At 40.5% G+C, this 22,630-nt stretch overlaps 1 protein-coding gene across 1 annotated transcript in view; it reads right to left on the bottom strand.

Moving 5' to 3' along the window:
- Positions 1-6,101: 6,101 nt before the first annotated feature.
- FER1L6 (fer-1 like family member 6) overlaps positions 6,102-22,630 on the bottom strand; it is a 66,405-nt gene continuing 49,876 nt past the window's right edge. The window contains exons 33-41 of the mRNA XM_053980685.1: positions 21,464-21,634; positions 20,146-20,306; positions 17,099-17,241; positions 16,422-16,510; positions 14,409-14,507; positions 12,690-12,931; positions 12,210-12,373; positions 10,906-11,006; positions 6,102-6,771 (exon numbers count right to left, since the gene is read on the bottom strand). Coding sequence (XP_053836660.1) covers positions 6,585-6,771; positions 10,906-11,006; positions 12,210-12,373; positions 12,690-12,931; positions 14,409-14,507; positions 16,422-16,510; positions 17,099-17,241; positions 20,146-20,306; positions 21,464-21,634 — 1,357 coding nt within the window. The 3' untranslated portion in view covers positions 6,102-6,584. The remainder of the gene's footprint in view (positions 6,772-10,905; positions 11,007-12,209; positions 12,374-12,689; positions 12,932-14,408; positions 14,508-16,421; positions 16,511-17,098; positions 17,242-20,145; positions 20,307-21,463; positions 21,635-22,630) is intronic.

Raw genomic sequence — 22,630 nt, 5'->3', positions numbered from 1 at the left:
GGAATGCGCAGGAGCTGGATTCCAGGTCTGGGTCTGATTTGTGCTGCCAAACCTGCTCATAAAATGCATTTTCTGAAAGTAAATTTCACTTTTCTCCAAGCAGGCAATATTCCCAGTCCCAAGGACAGCAGAGATGTGAACCACCTGATTTTGTATTTTAATTTACAGCCAATACCTGAAAAAAGTCAATAATACAGGCTCAGTAATTAACATGCTGTGGGTACTTGGCCTCACAGGAAGCAATGATGAGCGTAGATAAACCAGGTGTGAGTCTGCTTTTCATTGCTTGTGGATGAAGAGCTTGTTCCATCAGTACTTAAAATGAAAGAAGAACCCAAGAGGTTGCTTTCATCTAAAGAGGGAATTACTTATCTGCTCTTGCAGTAGTGGGAACAGGTGGCATAGGGGAGAAGAAACAGGAGTTTTAGAAGGCCACTTGGCAATGGTGAGTGTTTAATTTTAGTAGTGAGTGAGAGCTGATTTGGAAACCTTGTCTTGTGATCAGGGATTGCAGGAAAACCTTTGTGCCCTTGAAGGAGAGGTCTGAAGGCAAGGAGTCACCCAAAGGTAATTAACAGGTAGGATTCACATCACTTGCTCTGCTTGTCCTTCAGCCCCACTGGATGGCTTCAATCAACAAAGCAAGGTGTGATCAGCAGGACTTGTTAAATATTGCAGTCCAAGACCAGACTCAAACAGAGAACTGACATTTCTCTCACAAGGGGTCAGTCCCCCAGCCTGTCTGGGAGTCCTCAGGATGCTAATGGGGACTCATGAGGAACTTCCTTGCAGGGTAGCAAAATGAATGGGAGTAAATTCAAAGGCAAACCTGTCACTTTTTTGTGAAGCTAATGAAATGTAAGTGATTGCAGGAACCAGGGTTTAGTTTTGTGTGGAGCAAGATCATTTTCTTCCCATGAATAAATTAGCATATCTGAATAATAACCAAGCAGAACAACCTTTCAGGCATTTATCAGACCTCTTTTATTCTGTGCCTAAAAAAGGTTTTGTGTGTGGCATAAGCAATGGACTACCTGGGGTCTGACACAGACTGAGATGCCACAGGGAATTGAATCAGCACCCCAGTGACCACAGGGGCAGGAAATCTATAGGTGCAACTTTCCTCTTTGGCTCCAATGGGAAGACCACCTTGGAAAATCTACCATCTGCTAGGAAATAATTTGCTCAACATAGTAATAAAAGGCTTTGGCATGAGGGAGTTCAGCTACATGAGATCTCATGCTCTGGAGTGTGTTTATGATACAGGCCCCCAAAGATTAATGGAAGAACTCAGCTCTTGCTGGGTGGGCAGATGACTTTAATGGCTCACAGTCCAGACAGAGACACTAAAACCAAGTTCTCATCAGTCTCTGCTTCCCTTTCCATAAATTCAGCTGACTTCTCAAACCACTAAATGGAAATGGAGCCACTAAAGCTGATCTATAAAATTTCAGCTCCCAAACTAAAGATACTGTGTGGGAAAGTGAGGTTTTTGGAGAAAAAGATGCTTTGGTCCTTGACCTGAGGGTCTGTAGGGGCTCTACAGTCACTTGAATTTTAGAGCACTGTAATAGGATTTGAACTACAAATATAGTCCTTCCCAAACTTTCCCTTTTTATCTGACTGCACAATCTTTGGTTTTACAAACTAAAAAGGCCCTGACTAGAACCTGTGGAGACAGTAGAAAGCATTAAGCCTTTACATCTTTCCTTTCCCCATCACAGATGTTATAAAAAAAGAAACAAATATGCTGACAAAGCATCCCAGCTTCACTTTGCAGGCTGAAAACTCTCTCCTGTCCAAAACTCCAACAACTATTTTTACAGCATTTGTGTTGGCTCCACACTGCAAAGGTCTGTGGTGGGCATGTCCTTCAAGGGCACATCTATCACCAGTGGTAGATGTTGAGCCAGGATCACATGGACAGCACTGGTTAATCAACTCTCTTAAGGTACTATCATGGCATTGGGAGGGAAAATCAGAATGCCTGGCTTTGAAACCCATCCTCCATATTGTCACATTTTAAATATTCAGTCCATAAGTGCTCCTCACAAATAGCTACTGCAGCTCCTTGTGCCAAGAACAGGGAGACCTGGCCATGGTACATCAAAATCCAATTTCCAGAGCCATGTGCAAATCCACTTTATGGTCATAGATGCTGATGGAATATCAGTGTGAGCTGCATACCATCAACATTCAGTCAAAGCTGAACTCGGGACCATTTCCAAATAAAGATAACGAAGGGGAAGAAATGCACTAACTGAGAAGAACAAATCCTCCTAAAGGGTTGCTCTTATAATCAGTCTTTTCTTAATATATTGACTTTTCTGTACTGTATTCACCACAGTTGTGTTCCACATACAATTAAACAGCCTTTGAAGCTGCTATGGTGTAGCACTTTTGCACAAGTTGTGTGCATCCATCTCTATGGTGGGTACCAGCCCCAGAGAGCCGTCGGTTGAAGGCAAAGCTGTTCTCTTGGGTGAAACTATTCACACACCAAGAGCCAAGAGCATATTGACAGTGTCAAGAGGCCTTTGAAAGTGTTTTGTTAAGTGCTTTGGTGAGGTTTTATTGCTATAGCTAATTAAAAGTTCATCACAAGCACTAAATGCAGCCAATGTTTATTTGCTGTACAGTCATATTGACAGGCCAGTGCTTTGTCAGTATATTAGAACTGTGTGCTGGTTTCTGGAGAGGATTAACTATCTGCCAGGGAAAAGAAACATCACTAACAAATAAGTAAACAAACATATAAATCCTTGCTTGTCTCTTATGTTGTATGGGCCTTTGCATTTGGCTCTTTTCCTAATATTTTTCTAAAATCTGGCATTAAGCAGCAGTGCAAAGCTAAGCAGTGTGTGCCAGCATGCTTTGGGCCCGACAAACCTATCTGGATTTTCTTGTGCCTGAAATATGTCCATTGCCCAGCAGGAGATTGCAGCTATAACCTCTGCTCATGGGTGCAAGATGCCTTGATCCAGGATGAAGAGTGGAGAGGCAGGGCTTCCAAATGAGACTGTAGCCACTTAGGCTGGAGGTAGAAAAGCGGGTGAAGGATTCCTCTGAGATGTGGTGTCCCAGGATAGCTGACTGCTCTGGTTCAGGGATTGAGGACACACAGAGACTCTCAATGGATGAGAACTTCAGAGAATGACAAAGAACTAAAGGAAAAGGAATCCACTGGAAGAGGGAGATGACAGTACATATATACTGTTTGACCATCCCACCTGGAAGTGTAGACATCTGACAGGTTTCTGATCTGTATTTGTTATATAATTTTGTATATATCTTACAGTATTTCCCAGTCTCCAGTGATTCTCAATTTTGCCCACTAGTGGATATCGAATTTCTGTATGTGCCTGTCTTAAAAGACATTTGGGAAAGAAATTTTACAGTACCTGTTGATATCACCTACAGGTCTGCCATGTTTTCAGTATCTGAATGGAGAGGGAAAATGCAGGCTGCACATGACATGTAAATGGGAGGTGATTTCCCTCCCCTCTGTCAGTCTCCCCTTCACTCCAGCTTCTGAAGCAGCAGTTGCCTGCAGTGCACTTGCAGCTTTCCAGTTGCTCCCCGGCAGGAGCCAGCTGCTTGGAAAAGAGCTCCAGCCACCCCTGCAGCAAAAGGAGGAGGCACTGCTGGGAGCAGTGTTCTCTTGTGCTGGTGGGTCAAGCCACCAGCAAGAGCCCTCTTGAGGAGCTGCTGTACGAAAAAAGGTCTGAGCTGTGATGGGCAGGCACTCTGGAAGAACAGGGTGTTGGAATTAGCCAGGTAATGAACTGTCAGTGTCATCACAGAGGGTTCAGCCAGGGCCACTCTCCAGTCAGAGGGAGGGAAGGAACATCCATAAATTTTTCTGGCTTTTTCCTAATGAAGGAGGCCTCTGTTCCTGTTGTGGAGTCCTGGAGTCATGGCAGAGACATCCAGGAAGCAGACACAGATTTCTGCTAATCAGTGTAGCTCTGATTAGTCCTCATAGCTGCTTACAGAAGTGCTTAAAAGAGAGGCTGTCTTGGAAGAGTTTTATTAATTATCCTTTCTCCATAGAAAATATATGAAAATTTATTTGTTTGCTATTGAGACAGATTAATTAGAAAATGGAAAGAAGAGGTGGCTGTCATATTCCAAATGCCTGGGAGGCTGGAACCAGATCCTGGGTTGAGCTCTTCCCCAGTCACAAATAGCTGATAAAAAAAGTATAAATTAGTCTGGAAGTAGACAGCTCTGCACTTTGGAGCTGATGGCAAGCAGGATATTCAGCCAAGATGATAAAAATCCCTTTGGAGCTGGCAGCTGGCACACAGAGCAATGAGGAGCTCTGCCTGGCAACCAAAAACCTTTCTGTGACTAAAATATGAAGAAAGCAAATTCTTATATCACCTTGTCAAGGGATTTCTTTCTTACAAATATAAAAGTAATTTTAACATAGTCATTAGTCACTAGGAGACCAATCTGCTGGGTCCAGTGCAGTTTGCAGACTGGGAGCAAGGCACAGAACAGTCTGCAAAAATCAGGACAGAGCAGACCACAGTCCATGGCAGCAAAAACAAACAAGCAGAATAAGGACAGATGAACTCAACAGCTGCCATGCAGCTCTGGACTTCTGACCTCACACAATGGAAAAAATTCAGATTCATTGCTTTTTGGCTGTCACAACATACTCCGGTCATCAATAATTATCTCTCATCTTTTGCACCAGAATAGTTTTATTACTCTTACTGGAGCTTTTAAATTGCATTTCCAAAATTCATGGTATGATGAAATATATCAGGAGAAACAACATTTTCTTTTCTGTTTCATACAGGTTCAGTTGCAAAATAGCACAAAATTGAAAAACGTGGTTTCAGAGGAGCATGTCACACATGGTGTGTGAGCAGAGACTGCACCAGACAATGGCCTGGTGCAGAGGGATATGAGATGAAGAGGGACTCAAGGGTGATCAGCACCTTTTCACATCATTGTCTTCCTACATTCAACTGGGGCAGATTTAACCATGTAATTGTGTTTTAATTTCTTGGTCAAAATAATAACTTCTAAAGGAAGATAAAACAGAAAAACTCACCCACTGCAGTCCTTTGCCACATGTCTAGTTCTAATATACTCACTCACATATCTGGATAATTTAGTTATATTTATTATATATTTAGAAGATCAAATTTAGAAGAAAAGCGATCTGCTGGATGGAGTAGGGATGGGATGCTTTCAGCTTTCCTTTAGCAATCTGCCTCTGTCATCAGTGGAATGGGGAAGAGCAAGTTGTCCCATCCAAAATAAGCCTCTAAAATGCTTTTCAAAGGTGAGATGTGTTGTCTGTGGAAGTTTCACTGATATCCATTTTCCAGACTAATGCAATTACCTGTGTTTTAGGCCAGAGAACAGAAACTCATTGCACAGCTTTAGGATCTCTTTTTGTTGCCTTTTGATACTTCGAAATGTGCAAAGGGTGCTCACACTTTGTGTGAGGGGTGCACGGTGGAAAGCATTTTCACAAAGGTTGTCTTTACAACAGATCTAACTGTGGGTGACACTGGAGGACATTTGGATGGCTATTTCAAATTCACAACCACTCATCTGAAGGCCAGATGGAATCATTGAGATATCAAGCCTTGCCTTGTGCATGACACAGGTGGCAACATTTTATGTATTCTTAAGTAGATGAGGATTTTCAATTGACAACAGTGTAAGGTTTTATTCCTTGTTTTCTTAATATGCCATGGTTTGTTCTGTTCTGCAGTCCATCTTTTTTCCATTGCTCTTTGTCTTTGCTTTACAAGCAGCAGGATTTTCCCTGTTCCCTGTCCTCTGCAAGGATCATTTGTTTCCACAATGCCCATGGACAAATCTTCATCTTCCTGATCCCTCTTCTCCAGAGATCAACAGCACATTCAATTTGCAGCTGGAAAAAGTTCTTTCAATCTCTGCTACTACATCCCTGTCATTGGCACTTAGCTCATTTATGAGTGTGTGAGATGTTTTTGTAGAGCACAGCATTTTTACTGAGAGGTGCAGAATAAATTCTACATGACACCAAATGAGACAATTTAACCTTAGAGTTCTTTTAATAATACCTTTTATCTAAAAATAATCATGCCATTATAAAGTTGTTGAAAAACAGTTAAAAGAATTCATTACAAAACTATGCAAAGACTGTATTATACATTTATCTTTGTGTAAAGATTTTGACCTTCATACTTAATGATTAATCTGTAATAATAAACACTTGACTGAGAAATTAATTTCTACATAGCATTGAAGAATTGACTCTTAAATTCAGTTTTTGGTGCATAACAACACTTTCAATAATAATGTCAATAAAGCTGCAGTAGTAATGACGTACATCATTAATATACACCATTAATGTACATTAATGTACATGAATGATAATGTACCTTAAGGATGGGTCTGAATGAGTATTCCAAGAAGACATTCCAATATTCTGAGAGCTCCAGTTTCTGATGTAAACAGTTACTTTTCTTTTTACAAGGTATGAGATGTGTTTAAGGTTAATTATTTCTTTTTGCCTTACTTATTTTTAGCAGAAATTTTCTTATTTGATTGACTAGAATGAGAGCCATGATCTATCCTCTTCCTATAACTATCCTTTCACTAATTGCACCTGGCAGTGTGTAGATAAAGAGAACCAGGAAGATAATGAGAATAAGCAGAATTATACCAATGATGATGTACTTCTTGTAATTCCTCCAGATCAGGTGATACAAACACTTGAAAGGGTTTACAAACCAAGAGAAGGATGTGTCTGGTCGGCTAAAGGGGAAGAAAGAAAAAGAAAATCTTTTGTTAAGGCAGATCCATCTCTTTCCAAAGTTATCTCACTACAAAATATATATTTGAGATTAGAAAGGACCTTTAACTCCTTGGAACCCACTACAGGGATCAGAGGGAATGTCCACCCAAGTGCACAAGCTGATGGGTCACTTTTCTTCCACCCATTCCCGAACCAAGCTCCACACACAACTTGTAATGAAATTCCAGTTCACACATCATAAATACTTCAATTTATGTCATGATATAGGGTTCAAAATTGAAAACAGGATCATGATAAACCCAAAAGAAGAAATACAGGCATCATACACTTGAGTACAAAAGCTTTCTAGTAATTTCAAGGAATTTAGCATCACAAAAGGCACTGCAAAATTAGTCACTACAAAAAATCTGATTGCACAGTGATTGTTATGGTGCCATAATAATCAGAGCCAGCTCAGGTTGGGCATGTGACCCAAATGGTGTATTTTCAGAAGGAAATTTAACACAGGCCTCATGAAAACAGGAAATGATGAAATGAAACCCAGATGGTTTGCCTGTGTACATAAAGAAGAGCTACCTTCTTCCAGTGGAGAATATCTGCATCCCACAATCCAAGTTTTTTCCAAATATTGCCCCATGTTGTGTTGTCCTCCACACCCAGAAGTTTCTTCCCACTGTACAACAAAGCTGACTGCACACAGAGAGGAAAACAGTGTTCTGTTCAGGAAAAATATTGTCCTGGTCTCTCTGGCATGACACCTGGACTGGGAGGGCACTGTGCTGCTGCTCCAACAGCCCTACCCAAGGCAGCATCTGCCAGCTTTTTCAATGGGATGATCAGATGAATGCAGTGGTGTTGGGCAGCATTAACACCTGCAAAACCTGGGCAGATTGTCTTTCTTATCCAATGTCACTGTAATTGTGCAGATGGTGCAGCAAAACTGAGGGTCATGTCTCACTCCAGAAAGGTGTTCCAGGAATTTAAGCAATGTCTCAATTATCTAGTGAACTCAGCATTAAGCCAGTGGAAGTGAATGCCAATGTGACAGAAAGTCTGTGAATGTAAAAGGCCAAGTGAGTATCTTTTTATGAAAGATACTTTTTATTGAGGTGGAAATGATTCAGAAATAAATCATCAAATTAGCCCTCCAGGTTAAAAGGAATTATTAAAAACCTGGACGACCTGAAGATTAAAACTACTTGAGTAACAAGACCCCTAGTCTGCATATACCAAATGTTTGAGGACTTTTCATAACCTTTAAAAACTGGGGAAAAAAAGCCAGACTCTAATTATTTAATTTGTTTCTTTTGCAATGTAGTCAATAGAACTCATTATCAGCTATAGCAGTGTATTTATTATAATAGACTGCATCCGGAAAGGCATCATGTCTTGATCAGCAGAACTGAAGAGATTAATAACCTCATAGTGCTTTGGCCAGCAGGAAATTACACTCATTTAACCTTATTATTTGTTTGCATGTTCCTCTCTCTAGTTCACATTTTATCTTTGTCCACCTTAGCTCTGGCACATTAAAGATTCTGCTACTGTCTATAGGTCCTCGAAAATAATTTTTTGTTTTGAAATTATTTTGTTTCTTAATTAAAAAGAATAACTTCACAAAACAATCTGAACATTTCTTTGCTTCTCTGGGTGTTCCTACATGATGAGCAAAAAAAAAAAAATAGAGTGAATCTATGAATCTGAGTACTGGCATAGAGATCTAGAGGTCCTGAGAAAAGAGGTCCTTGACATCCACTCCTTCCTGAAGAGAAGTCATTTGAAGGGTGGAATCAGTTATTTTTTTTCTCCCAGCTGATTGTGACTACTCTGCATGTATGAACCACATATTGCATCACCTGGGGGCACTGAGCTGGTAATCTTTAATATCTTTAAACTTTAATGAAACTGAGGCATGCTATGTCTTCAACTGTTAGTTTATTTTCTTTCCAGTGAGTGAGTGTCTAGCTAAAATAATTTTTACTATTCACATGCTGATATTGCTTTAATAACCTTAGGATTTATTCTGCCTAAATGTAAAGCCTGGGTGCTCAGTCTGGTTCTTCATGGGCTGTCTGCATGGGGAGAGGAAGGACCTTCAGGAAGCCAAGTCATCTCTTTCCCCAGCTCATATCTCAGGATATGTGTGCTAAGGAAATGGGACGACTCCTCCACCTGTACCATGAGCACCTACAAAAGGAACCTGAATGTTTTGCTTCTGAGATGGGTAGTGTCAAATGACATTATCCCCACCCTACTTTTGATTTAATTGAGGCATACATCTCAGTTGAGAGTAGAATTATGTTGAGCCATATGTTGGCTGTGTATTCACACCACAAAAACCACTGATTACTCAGTGCAAGATCTGGAGGAAGACTCTGGTTTTGTGGCTTCTGGGTCAAAACACCTTCAGGCTGTGCAGCAGAGAAGAGGCCACCAGGCTGCTGACAACTTTTTGGCCCAGCAGCACATTTGCAGATAAAATGTCCTTGAGCTGAAAACACAGGGAGCCCTAGGCAGCCATGGGTGCATGGGCTGGGTCTCAAACAATGAGAGGAAAATAAAACAGTGCCTCATGCATCCTGTTGACAACCTTCTGGAGGTGTAATTCTTCTATTCCACTTGACACTTCCTCTTAAAACTCCCTAGGCGGATTGCTTTCCACCATATGTATTTCAGAGCTATCCCAGTCCTCTCTCCTCTGAAAGAGCTGCTTTAGTTTCCATTACTGGGAATCTTTCAAACAGACCCCTGTCAGGCAAAGGTCATCCTGCCTTTGGGTAAAGGTGTTGGGTGAAATGATGGATTAAAGTCTTTCCAAGACTAGTTTTAAACAATGCTCTGATACCTCTGATCTGATAATTCCTTTATGCTGCTTCCTCCTTTCTCATGTTTATCCTGAGATGTATCTTAAACCAACAAGAATAAACAGAATGTGTAATCATTACCATTATGGCTAGCAATTGAATTTTAGAAGCTTTGGTAGCAGGAAATATAACATCAATTTCTCACACTCTTTTTTTTATCCAGCTCATAAAAAAAACTGCTCAAGTGTTTTAGTAGAACAAAGCACTTGAGCCAAAATAGATTAAAAGTACTTTTTTCCTGAATGCAAAAAACTCAGCTGATAATTTTAATGTGACAAATGCTGAAAGATAAACTGCTCCTTCTAGATCATTTGCCTTTGTTAAAACACTATGTCCTCATTAAACAGTCTTATGATGAAAAATAAGCATCTTCATTCTTGGAGTATGAAGTACAATAAAATTAGAGATGGAAGTCACACCCTTCGTGTGTCTAAGGAAGGGCAATGACCCTGGTGAAAGGTCTGGAGCAAGAGTCTTGTGAGAAGCAGCTGAAGGAACTAGAGTTGTTCATCCCGGAGAAAAAGAAGGCTTCCAAGGAGACCTTATTTCTGTTTACAACCACCTGAAAGGAGGCTGTAGCCAGGTGGGAATTGGTGTCTTCTCCCAAGTAACAAATGACAGAATGAGAGGAAATAACCTCAAGCTGCTCCAAGGAGGGTTTAGATTGTGTATTGGTGAAAAATTTACTGACCAAAAGGGCTGTCAAGCATTGGAACAAGTTTCCCAGGGAAGTGGTAGAGTCACCATTCCTGGAGGTATTCAAAAGACGTGTAGATGTCATGCTTAGAAACATGAGTTAGCAATGGACATGGAAGAGCTGGTTTAATGGTTGGACTCAATAATTTTAAAGATCATTTCCAACCTAAATGATTCTATTACTACTATAATAAATATAAACCAACTGATCTTTATAGGTAACCAAACTGAGATGTTGGCTGTATGTGTAAGCTATGATGATTTAAGATGTTATCACGTGCCAGGCCAGCTATGGAATGAGCTCATGTGTGAATTGCAGCTGAGGACAAATGCTCAGCAATACATTTTATTTGGGCTTCCAGAGGAAGACATTTCAGCAGACCTGAAGGTGCTGGAGCAGCAGTGCCAGCCACCAGGCCATGCACAAGCTGCACAATTTCTTGCTGAAAGTTGCAGCAGGAAAGAGAAGAAAATCCAGGAGACCAGAGAGGAGGTGTCCTGCAAGGAGGTCAGGTGGTTGCCCTTTCCCATCTCCTGCTGAATGCCATGTTTAATGAGTATGCTCCTACTCACTTGGGTTTTTCCAAGGGCTCAGGCTCCTTTCGAGCTTTGCCTACTGGATTCTTCTCAGCTTCTTCTGCTGTGACCAAGTGAAACTCAGCTTCCACCTTGCCCTGGATCAGAGAGAGAATATGTAAGCATTGAGTCCTGGGTTTTTATCACTAATTCACAGCAGGATTTGTCTTGTGGAGAAATGATGGAACCAATTGAGGACAAAGGAAATTGATTAAGGAAAATAAGAGAGTCTTTGCAGTTGAAAAGAAAGCACAAAGAAAAACCCAGGCAAAAATTGCTGATTTATGCTCAAGGGAAGAGAGGTCAGATATTTTCTTCCAGACCCACAAATACCTTTTCTGCTTCTTAAATTATCATGTAATTCATCTGAAAAGACATGTTTTCTATCTACCACACATCCTGGCAGAGATGAATGCCTGAGCTGGAAGCTGTGCTGCTGACATGGACCAGATGTAATCCATTAGCAGGGGGAAATTCAGCCAGTCAGAAGTGCTGGAGCATTGAGCTGTGGGGTCTCAGCTCACAAAAGGAAGATGGGATGTAAAGAATCCAGTTACAATTCAGAGTGGATAAATCAAATCAGCTTTATAGAATCTGTGATGGATGAAAAACAGACAAATGACTTTACACATATTTGTGATTTTCCTACCCTATACCTTTGTGGATGGTATTAATCTGAAGTGTTCATCTATGCCCACTGGCTGTGATTCAGCACAGAACAGGGCTGAAAGAAGGATGCCAATAAAGTATAAATGTAGAAGCAAGGTAGTGATTAAAGTGGGACTGGGAGAAAGGGAATCAATTGTACTAGAGTTGAGAATAGGGAAGTAAATCTGGGATTTGGAAGTGGAGTTCATTCACTAAATCCATGGAAAGTACACAGTCAACTTCAAGCTGAATAAGGCAATGAACTTGAAGATGGCACTTTTCATTAAAACATTCTTTTTGCTGGAATAGACAGAAATGTGAAGGAATGGTGAGCTTTAGGAACATCCTTGGAGAATCAATGAAAGTCTAGAGACAGGGGAAGAAACCCCCAAAAAAGGATCAAAGTAGGTGAATATATAGAGGGCTATCCTACTGGAAATGAGTAGCTGGTAGCTCTTGGTCTATGTACCCCTAGGGAACTGAATGCAGCTGAAAAGGCACTTTAGTACTCAGTTACCTGGGTTCTTCTGAACCAAATATCTGGAGAACCACTAAAGCGTTTGGAGGAATCTTATGGGTTGCCAGTGGTTCAAAATCCAAAATTAGCATATTAGTCCTAGAGAAAAGCTGTTCATTTGTAGTGAGCTGCTTACCGTGAGCTCCCCAGCCTTGATGAAAGGCCACCAGCCTCTGATGCGCTTCTGCTGAAATATGGAGATCTTGTTTTCTTCACTTGCTGCCACAACTGTGCCTAAGTCACAGCTCTTGGCTGTCTTTGCTGCTCGAGGGAACCCATTCAGGTCCAACTCAAGAGTACCTGGAGAAAAATAATTTGACAATACTCAAGACCAGACAGACACAAAGACATTCAAATAGCAGCTTCCAGATGATATCCGTGGAGGAATTTAGCAGCTGAGGATCTCTCTGTACTGTCAGTCATTCATTTGTATTGCCCTGGCATTCTCATCTAACTTAATTATTGGCTTTACAAGAAATGTGTAAGTTTGCAATGTGATGCTTCAGAAAGAGAAAAGCAAAAGTTGGGGCTCAGACACTACTTTGTGCATACCTCTGCAGAACACGGGTCTGGTGAGACCTCAGAGGGAGTTCAGGCAGATCCATTGCATACTTACCCAAGAAATCATCTGAAGAGAGTCTTTCAAAATCCCACACCTGAAGCACCAGCTCAGCAGGTATTTTGCGTTCTGTCTTTTCTAAGGAAAATATGTTTTCTCTTTTAGTAACCACCATTTGTTTCTCTGCTGGGAGGTAGTGGAATGGGAACACAAAGCGCCAGTTGAAGTTGCCCTCTCCTGTCAAGGAATTGTAATGTACATCTGTCTCCTGTTTGTCCTCTTCCAGGCCCTTTATCCACCTACAGCAAGCACACAGTGGAAAGCATTGCTGTCACCAGGGGATCTTGAAATGTAATTGTTAAAGTGTAATTTGGTTTCAGGCCTGAACATTTACTAATTCCTCCCTAACTAGTAAGAGACAACACAGTGTTCGGCACAGTGACAGGCAACAACAGCCCTGGCTTGGGGGATCTTGGGACACCAGCCACTGTAATGACCAGTGGTGATCAACAGTTGAGAATGAGAACATGGTTTTTATTTCAATCAGACCCCAAAGTACCACTTGGCCAGTACTAGTTTGCTATTGGCCAGGACACCTCTCTTCTTTGGGACAGGCAGTGGTGACAGCATCAATTATCCAGCACTAATCACCCTGTATTGATGTTTTGCCACACTAATAAATTCTGTGTCACTCTCTCAAGACTGTGATCAGTGCTCAGTATTAGAGCCTAAATTTTTTGCAATTCCTGTTTGCAGTTATAAACATGGTATTTATATGGCTGGAGAAGTCTCTCTTGGGTTTTTTTGTGATTTCCTCTTGGTTTCTGCTACAGTGTGCACAATATCAGATGTGCTGTGGTACAAAGGATGCTTTCTTAAACATAATTTTCTCATCTGAAGAGAGGTAATGACCCATGTTTTAGTTCTGTAGATGATTTATCACACCTTGAATAAAGATTAACATTTTTGTACTGTATCCAAAGAGCAGCTTTTCCCCTGCAACCCCAATATTTCAAAAAGGATTTGTGAAAAATGGTAACAACCTGAAACATGACACTGCCTCAAGTGCAAATCCATGCCTGGTGACAGATACAGTGCCACATGTACTGTTTGAACGTAATGAGATCTGTTTCTTTATCACTAAGGCACAGAAGCAAAAGTTTCCCACTCCTGCCTTCTCTGTCAGAGCACTCTGGCATTGATGTTGGATGTTCTCATCACACAGCTCAGCACAAAGGCTGGCTCCCCATTTAATTCCTCAAATTCGTGTTCTCAAAGCTACTCTGCTGCTGCTCTGAACACTCAATTCATATTGGCCTATTAAACTTACTCTCTAGGAGTGGAAAAATGGCAAGAAATCTAACCTGAGATTTTCAGTACTTTGTACTGCCACTTATGCCCATACTTTCCTCCCAGCCCTCCCTGGTACTCTTTTCTCTAATTATGTCAAACCTCTCTGCATCCATGTAAGCTCTTACAGTTCAAGTTCTGTAAGTGTTTGATCTCTGTACTAAACTCTGAGCTTGGTGCTTGTTGTGTGCCATCTCTGCCTGAGTAGGAATTAATGATTAGTGTCATTTTTGTTACTTGATTTTCAGAGGAAGTAAAACAGGACCAAAAAGGAGAAGTATCCAATATGGGTGAGTAATTTTGGCAGGCATTTAGTGCAAAGTGTGAAGATCACTGAATAGCTCATCAAATATTCTCACAACATATTTTTTTCCTCTGATTTTTGAGTGAAATATTGCATGTTGTTTTGAAGTGTGAAGAACTTACCCTTTTACATAGATATCACTTGATTTTTGCCCCGTAAAGATATTTTCATCTTCTAGAATGACATCCTCTGTATTCCAGATTATTACCCTCAGTTCATATCTGAAAAAGAAAAAAGGGTTGTGTGTAAAGCCCTGGTCAGACACTAATGCCAACCTCTATCAAATCATGTTCTTTATGAAGCAAGAAATATTGTCTTTGTGCATCAGTCTCAGGCCTCTTCTGTTTACAAGATTCTGGTGATAGAGTGGGGATGTTGGTTCCCCACAGCTCATGGACTATAATGGACAACAGCAGGATCACTGCCAGCTTTGGAGGGATGGAAAATTCCTCGCTTTTTATACGCCTGTTCATTTTCAACGTTTTTCACAAAAATCCTGCAGTGGAACAAGGCAAAGTTGATCTGAAAAACTTCATCAGAGCATCCAAAACAGTAATCAGCTTGCTAATAAATAATAGAGCTCCCTAAGAGATGCTTTTTAGAAGAAATGCCTAAAAACATTGCATTTTGTGCAATCTAGGGCATTAAAAGGGAAGAGGACTGCTTGGAGATATTTGCATTTAAGCAGGTACAATCATCTTTAGAAACAATTGTAAAAGGAATTAAAGTTTCTTCTTCCTTTCCACTCCCTATATGCAAACATTTGTGGTGGTCATCCAAAGCTCTCAAAACTTGAGCTGAAATACACATATTGCAGGTGACATAAAAATTTAATACTGAAAAATTTAGGTATTCCTTAAGTCATTGTATGAACTGCAAAATACATAAAAAAGACAATCTAACTATGCTTGATAACACCAACATACAGTTTCCCTGATATGACATGTTTTGTCTTGGAAATAACCTCAATCTCAGGGTGTGGCACAATTTGCTTCAGAAGTTACCAGACACTCTACATCATGGAGCTCCTAAGGAGCATGAAAACCAAGCCTCTGCAATAGCCAAAGAAACTCGAATCTGCAATGCCTCACCTGAGTCTTGTTCAATCAAAGATCATCAATAAGAGATGTTTTCACAAAATGTTTGAAGTTTTATAGAGGCTGGAGCCTGTTTTGCTGCAGCAAATATGCATTTGTCATCAAGACGTGTAACTTGTGTCTACATGTACTGGTGTTTTTTCCTCATAATGAATGTTCAACATTATTTTCCCCTACTACAGTAGACTGAAAAAAAAGGCAGCAACCATTTGGTTTTATGGGCTTGATTAGTTTTAAATCTTTTTGGATTGGAAAATGTTGTTAAGGAGTTTTATAGAAAGTGCTGGTCTGAAAGAAGTGATTGCTACATGGATTGTTTGTTTGTCTAATCAAAAAACATAGGAATAGTACCTGATGATGTTTCATACATGAAATTCTCAGGAAAGGCCTTGCTAAAATACAGGATGGGCTGAGAATTCTGTTTCTCATTTTTGTGTTTTCTTTACAATATTCAATTACCTTGAACAACTATGTGCAGTATTACATGTAAAGAAGGGAATGGGAGGAGGCTATTCCAAACAGATCTCTTCTATCTGTTGCTGCTGTATGTGTTTCTTGATCTTATTCTTGAACAAATTGCTGGAAATCCAATACATGTAATGCTATTGCGCTATTGCAGCAGATTTAAGAACTCAGCCAGGGTCGAGGAAGTTATCTCAGTGAAAAAGCTAGTGAAACTAGAATTAATTTTGCTGCTCAACAAGTAGATGATAACATCAGAATTACTTGCCTCTAGCCACCTGCAATCTCTTTATTATAAAGGATAAAGGGATAAAGGATAAAAAAGGACATCTTTGTTAGAGGTGTGTGATAGCTCTTGCTGAAAAATCACCAACAGTTCTTAGAGTTGTTTAATGGAGGAAACCAAACTAGATGCTCCTCTTTGATTTGAAGTCATGTGAACCAAAGAAAACTTTCCTCAGGACTGGAGAGGTTTGTTTTAGTAGTTAATTTTCTATTTATTTCCAGACACTTAAGAAAGACTTGGTCTTTGAAGAGTTATTGCCACTGTGGTGGGAGGAAAGCACAGAGTATTACCCTTTGGGTTTTCTTGGTGAAATGTCCACGGGGGGTCCTGGCAGAGGCATATCATTAGGAAACATGTCAACCCACATCTGTACACGACCCTTGAAAACAAAGAGATAAACATCTCTGTAACCCTATTTTACAGAGGCTTTAAAAGGCTTTCAATGTAGTTCTGACATCCAAAATCACCACTTCCTCTACAAGCATCAATCAGCTCAATATCCTGTAACTATGGTTTAATTTAGGAACTTTCTATACAATATTTTTTTCATGCACATATTCTTTCAATGTTTCAGATATTTGGTAAAGTTGAAATAGAGCTCAAACACTGTCAGCTTCAAGGTAAAACACATGCAAAAAACCACATGCAAAACACACGCAAAAATAGTATGTGATGAACAGAAAAAGGAAAACCAAGGTTTAGATACAAGCAGAGGCTTTGTTAACTTAATGAAGTAAAGCATTTAAAAGAATGAAAATTTGCAGTTACACCTTGTGTGATTACTGTGTATTTGGGTAAGTGGCTGTGTACACACATGGGTGACAATTTCCAGGTTAATACTGTACAAGGTCTCACGTTTGGTGCAGCACTGGAGTGCTGACTCTGTAGAATTGCAGTTACAAATAGAAACCACAATAACTGGAGGGAATGAAAACTGCTTCTGCTACCAGGAGCTGAGCTGCTCTACCTGTTCCATGCCTGGCTTGTCCTTGTGATAGAGAGGCCGAGTCTCAATGTGCTCTGGGACCAGCTTGTAGCCAGCTCCAGGGATTTCCTCCCAAGCACGTAAAACCTTTAAGGAGAGATGTTCGTATGATTCAACGGGCTCTTCTATAGGAAAGAGTGAAACAAAAAGAACAATGAGAGCTGAATTATAATGTTGAACCCTTTGGTAATATGTTTCATTAGTTATTAGAGGTACTCATTAAAAATTTGCTTGAGTTAAGAGGAAGGTGTTATGTATTCCAGCTAAATAAAGAAAGGCCTTGAAATGCTTCTAATTTGCATAAATAAGGGGACCCACTGGGTTAATTAGAAGATTAGCACTCAGGCAGCAGTTTTCCTGTAAAATATAGCAAATCATGCCACTGCTACAGCATCAGTTTTTAACAGGAAGATGGAAGAAACATGTCAGTTATTCTTTTGGCAGAAAATTGCAAAGCTTTAAAGCCTGTGAAAGACAAGGAGCCTTGGATTTGACAACGTTGACAGTAAATAGGCACTAGGAGTTAACTATGCCTCCTTTTACTTTTTGATGGCAACAGCAAAGACTGCCTTAAAGAATTGAATCACACCTCAGAGGAAGAGAGTTGAAGTCCATGGGCAAGAACATTTCACCTCCTGACCCTCTCACCTTGGCCACTGGAAGGGATACCCAAATAATTCCAGAGAATGGCACCTCAAGGAGGGACCAGTGCTAATATTGAATGTAGCATGGATGCTAGAAAGCAGAGAAAGCCCTTTGAGCTCTTGAGCTTCTCTTTCCTCCCTTTTTGTGTGGGCTCCGCACAAAAGGAGCCCAGACTTTTGACAAGTGATATCTTCTAGATTAGAAGTCCCTAAGTGAGAAGAAGGTTAAGATTTATTTGTGTCAACAAATTGTTATCACTTTTCCTACGCATGTTGCTATGCCTGAATTACTGATCGTTGGCAAAAGACTCTTTTGGAATTTAAACAGTAGATATTAAACCCTCCCTAATGACTCAGAGAGTGAGGAAGGATGATCTTGGTTCCCTCTTGTATACCAACATCTAATTTTAGCCAGCTAAAAGCAAGGTCTTTGCTGCTATTCAGTCAGGCAGCCTCAGTAACAATGACACAGATTATCCTACAATATCCTGTATCTTCTCAAAGAAACTTTTCTAAAGACTTTTTTTGTGGGTTTTTGTTTGCTTGTTTGTTTTTGTTTTGTTGGGGTTTTTTTTTTGTTTGTTTTGGTTTTGGTTTTGTTTTGTTTTTTTTACCTCTGAGGATGCATATTTCTTCCCATTGGCTACAGGTAATTCTAGACTACCTGGGAGTAGTGGTCAGGCAGTTGGACTAGATGATTGTTGTAGGTCTGTTCCAACCAGACTATTCCTTTCCTATCCTATCCTATCCTATCCTATCCTATCCTATCCTATCCTATCCTATCCAACTTCATTGTTCCTAAAGCAAAGTTAAATTTTTCCTTCCCCTGCAAGTTAAAGCTGGATGGATAATTATAATTTTCTCCATCTGTACAGGGGAAATGGGACTGCTTTCCCTTTTCAGTATGCCTCTAGAGCTCAAATCTGTGGCCTTTGTTAGTTTACAGATCCAAATGATGGCCACCACAGAAATCCATCAGGAAATAAGGACCTAGATGTACTTGTCAGAACAGCAATCTGGATAGAAATTATGTAAAGACTGCATGAGATAAACTATTTCTGTACAATATTGAAAAACTTGTGTACATAAGTCTTTTGGTCTTTGCCATCTGGTTCTATATTTCCTTGCTTCTAATTTCCATCATCTTATCTGACATTGGTTTGTCTGAATCTTATTTTAGTGAACCAGAATTTTGATTGAGACATCCTGTTGCTGGTAGCCACACTCAGTCATCTGCCAGTGAGGAAAACAAACAGCAATATTAGAGTAAAAAATCTCTTTCAGGCCAAGAAACCAAAAATGGATCAACTCTTCTCCCTTCAGCAGTGCTTTCTTGGCAGCCTTCCACTCAAGGTGTGAGCTGTATTTTGTAGTGCTAAGAAGAATTGTGTCAAAGAAAACCAACACTGATAAGGGACTGGAGGTTTTCTTACACTGCCACAGTGTCACTACTGTCTCCAAGACCAGCTCCTTTCACTCCCCTTGAAAGGCTCCATCCTCACATCTGTTTTCCTTATTCTGAGTACAAAATTGAGTCATAGAATGGTTTGGGTTCGAAGGAATGTTCAAAGACAATCTTGTTCATCTCCCCTGCCAGGGGCAGGGGCACCTTTCACTGATGACTCTGTCCCCTCCACCCCAATGTGATATGGACACTGGAGGTCTCAATTGCTTTGACCTCTTTTTAACCTGCGAGCTCTGACAGTAAGTTACATCCTGCCACCTGGATTCATGGACCCTACAGATACCTGGATCTATAGAGTGCTATGTCAGAAGGGGAATCAGGAAAAAAACAACACTGAGGAAAGACAAGTAGGTAATGTAGGACTGGCTGGTAAGTGGCCTGGAATATAACTATGGTCAGAAATTTGTCTGACCTTGAGTAACTCCCTTCAAAACAGTATTTCCTTTCCCTCTACTTCTCAGTTCCTGGGTCTGTCTATTCCAGTGTTTTAATTTAGACAGAGAATACATTCTCTGAAAGACTCTTCCTGACTTCCCCTGCTTTGATATTCTGTGGGGAAGGATTTCAGAGTATGCACAGACCAACAATAAGCCAGAAGACATGTTCCAAGAGGGTCCCCCACACTCCAACCAATCTTGGACATCCCATCCTTGGGATCAGGTAGGAGCTAGTCCAAGGTATTCCCCAATAGCCACCAGGAGGATATCAAATCATCAGCAGCAACTGTTTCACTCTACAGATTCTTTGCAATTAAGCTACAGCAAAAGCTAATACAGACACAGCCTTCATTGCCAGAGTTACATGAGCATTTAAGAGTAATCCAGCTTGAGAGTTCACAGCACAACAGGGCTCCAGCCACATCTTGGCAGGCTCCTGGTACTGCTACAATGCAAAGGGAGGATGCTGAACTACTTCGTTACCATTCTCATCTTCTTTGAAGACTGTCTGTCCCTTGAAGATTTTTGCTCCTACTTGTATCTCTCCTGGCCTCATGAAGGGTCCACTTATTCTGTAGTCCTTGCACAGCTTAGCGAGGATCTCGCTTGGCTTGGTTGCATCTCGCCATGCATTGTACCCTTCTCTGCAAGGAGCGGACAGAGTGAAGTGAAATGGGTGAGGTTTTCCTTCAGAATAGTACATTGACAGATCAGGAATTTCAATGCAGAGATTTGCTTTGTGGTCAGTGGCCTGATACCAGCTCAAACTTTTCCTTTCTCCAGCACTGCTTCTGATTTGAAACACTGCCTCTTTCTGCTCAGGACTTTGGAGATCAACCACTCCTTTCTCTTAAAACACAGGAGAGGCTGAGGCAGCCTTGCCTACAACTTAGATAAAGTAGTAGCATGGAATGCTTCCCATGAGGAAAAGGAACAGAGCTTGTTCCCTGTTGTACCTAAAAGATTTGAGATTACATGTGCTGCCTCCATTCAAGGAGAATTATTCTGCAGCTCCCAGATGCAAAGGATGAGCTCAGGTTATCTGGGACACACAATAAGCACATGAAGAAATATCTCACACTGGAGATTGAGCTGGCAAGGGAAGCTTTGGGGTTTGGTCTGTGTTCTTGGATTGCTTTTTGACATTATCCACCCTTGCTTTTTAGAAAAAAATGAGAAAATCATAGAAGAGCCCCAAACACACATCTCCCAGGTTAGTGCCCTACACCAGGGCAGCTGAGTTATTTTAGGTTGACTTTCTCTGCATGAATTAATTTTTATGCGCAAGGTCCTTGAGAGTGCAGCTGTCTGGCAGGGACCAGGAGCTCAGCCTCACTGCCCCACAGCTCACCCTGTCACAGAGGTCGTGTCAGAAGTTTCTGTTCCTGCTCCCCCCAGTGCCACCCCAGTGCCACCAGCCTTGCTGCAATCACTCCAGCTGCAGCGGAATAGCAGAGAGCAAAGTAGAGCCCTGGCATATTTTCTCTGAGAGATTTTTCCCATTTGCCCTTTATGCCTGTCCAAAGGCAGTTTATCAAGCAGGTATGTTGTAAACATCAGCTGTTTACTATCTAAAATACTTCTTGAACCAACAGTGCTGTTAATTTAAAAATATCCACTTCCCACTGAGGCTGGCAGCTACCCAAAGCCACCACTAAGCTCTTTGGTAAGTTTTAATTAAAATACCCTCTGTGACACTTTTGTGCTGGAGAAAGTACAAACATCTGGAACACATCTGTAATTTCTCCTTCAAGTCAAGTCACTCACTGTGAGCTCTGTTGCTGCCTGAAGAAGTACTTACATTTCATATTGACTCTGTAACCCACAGGTAGCTCGATGTCTGCTGTAGAAACGATTTTCCAAATCAATTTTAGTCTCTCCAATAAGATCATCTGTCCCAATGAAGTCATGGTCATAGATCAAGACTGTGAGCAATGAATCCTTGGGGAATGTGGCTTGGATTTCAAATGATCTGCAGGAAAAATTGAAACCTACATGAAGTCAAATCAATTTTGAAGCCTCAAAGTCTAGGCTAATTAATGCCATGCAAACAGTGTGTGAGTGGTGTCTCTTCTAACACAGCTTTTTTGGTAGTACTTTTTGCTTCAATTAAATACATGAACATGCTGGAAACACACAGTGCAAAAGTATATTCTTTCTCCAGCTTCCCTGGCACCCTGTGTACAGTCCTAAGATTGTTCCTACAATCCTGAATCCAATAATGCTAATACAGGTGTGGGTAATGGTTCTCACACATTTTTCAGAACCCCCAAAAGGGACATCTAAGTATTTTCTGTCTTCTCGCAAAAGCTGCAGGTTAAATATTGAATATAGGAATTTGGGGGCATCCAACAAAATGATCAGGCAAAAGTTTTAAATAAATCTCAAAAAAAACAAAGATAAGAACTCCCTTTTCACTTGGTGCATTTTTCAGGAATCAGTATTGTTGAGATGTGATAGGAAGTTGAAAATATAAATGTGATTGTAAAAGGGATTTGGCAAATTAGTGAAAGACAGGACATCCTGATTACAATACTGGCTCCAGATTTCTCCAAAGCACAGAAAAAACTGAGCTTTGTCTCCTCAAGGATGAGTTTTCTGCTTTCCCTCCCATTCTAGGGGTCTTTCAGTCCAAAATATTATCGTTTTTCTGTCTTAATGTTCTTCCACCCCAATTCAAAATATTTTCAACTTTCTTAAAATAGAAAAATTTACTGGAAAAAAAAAAATCACAGCTATTAGCATAAAAATATAAATAGCTACAAAGCATTGATAATAATAAACTGGATATTTACTGACAGTTTGCCCCTGGCTCCCCCATTCAGAAGGCTGCTGAGTTCAAAAAACTCATATGTCCTAGAATGATGAGATTTATTTAGCACTCTATTCAACCTGAAACAGCAACAAAGATTGTGAAATCACACTTTACTGTTCTGATATTTGTTTTGCTTTAAACTTAATGATTGTA

Source organism: Vidua macroura, chromosome 1 (assembly GCF_024509145.1).
Source record: "Vidua macroura isolate BioBank_ID:100142 chromosome 1, ASM2450914v1, whole genome shotgun sequence".
NCBI classification, from domain to species: domain Eukaryota; kingdom Metazoa; phylum Chordata; class Aves; order Passeriformes; family Viduidae; genus Vidua; species Vidua macroura.
This window is presented reverse-complemented; position numbering and strand designations above follow the sequence as displayed.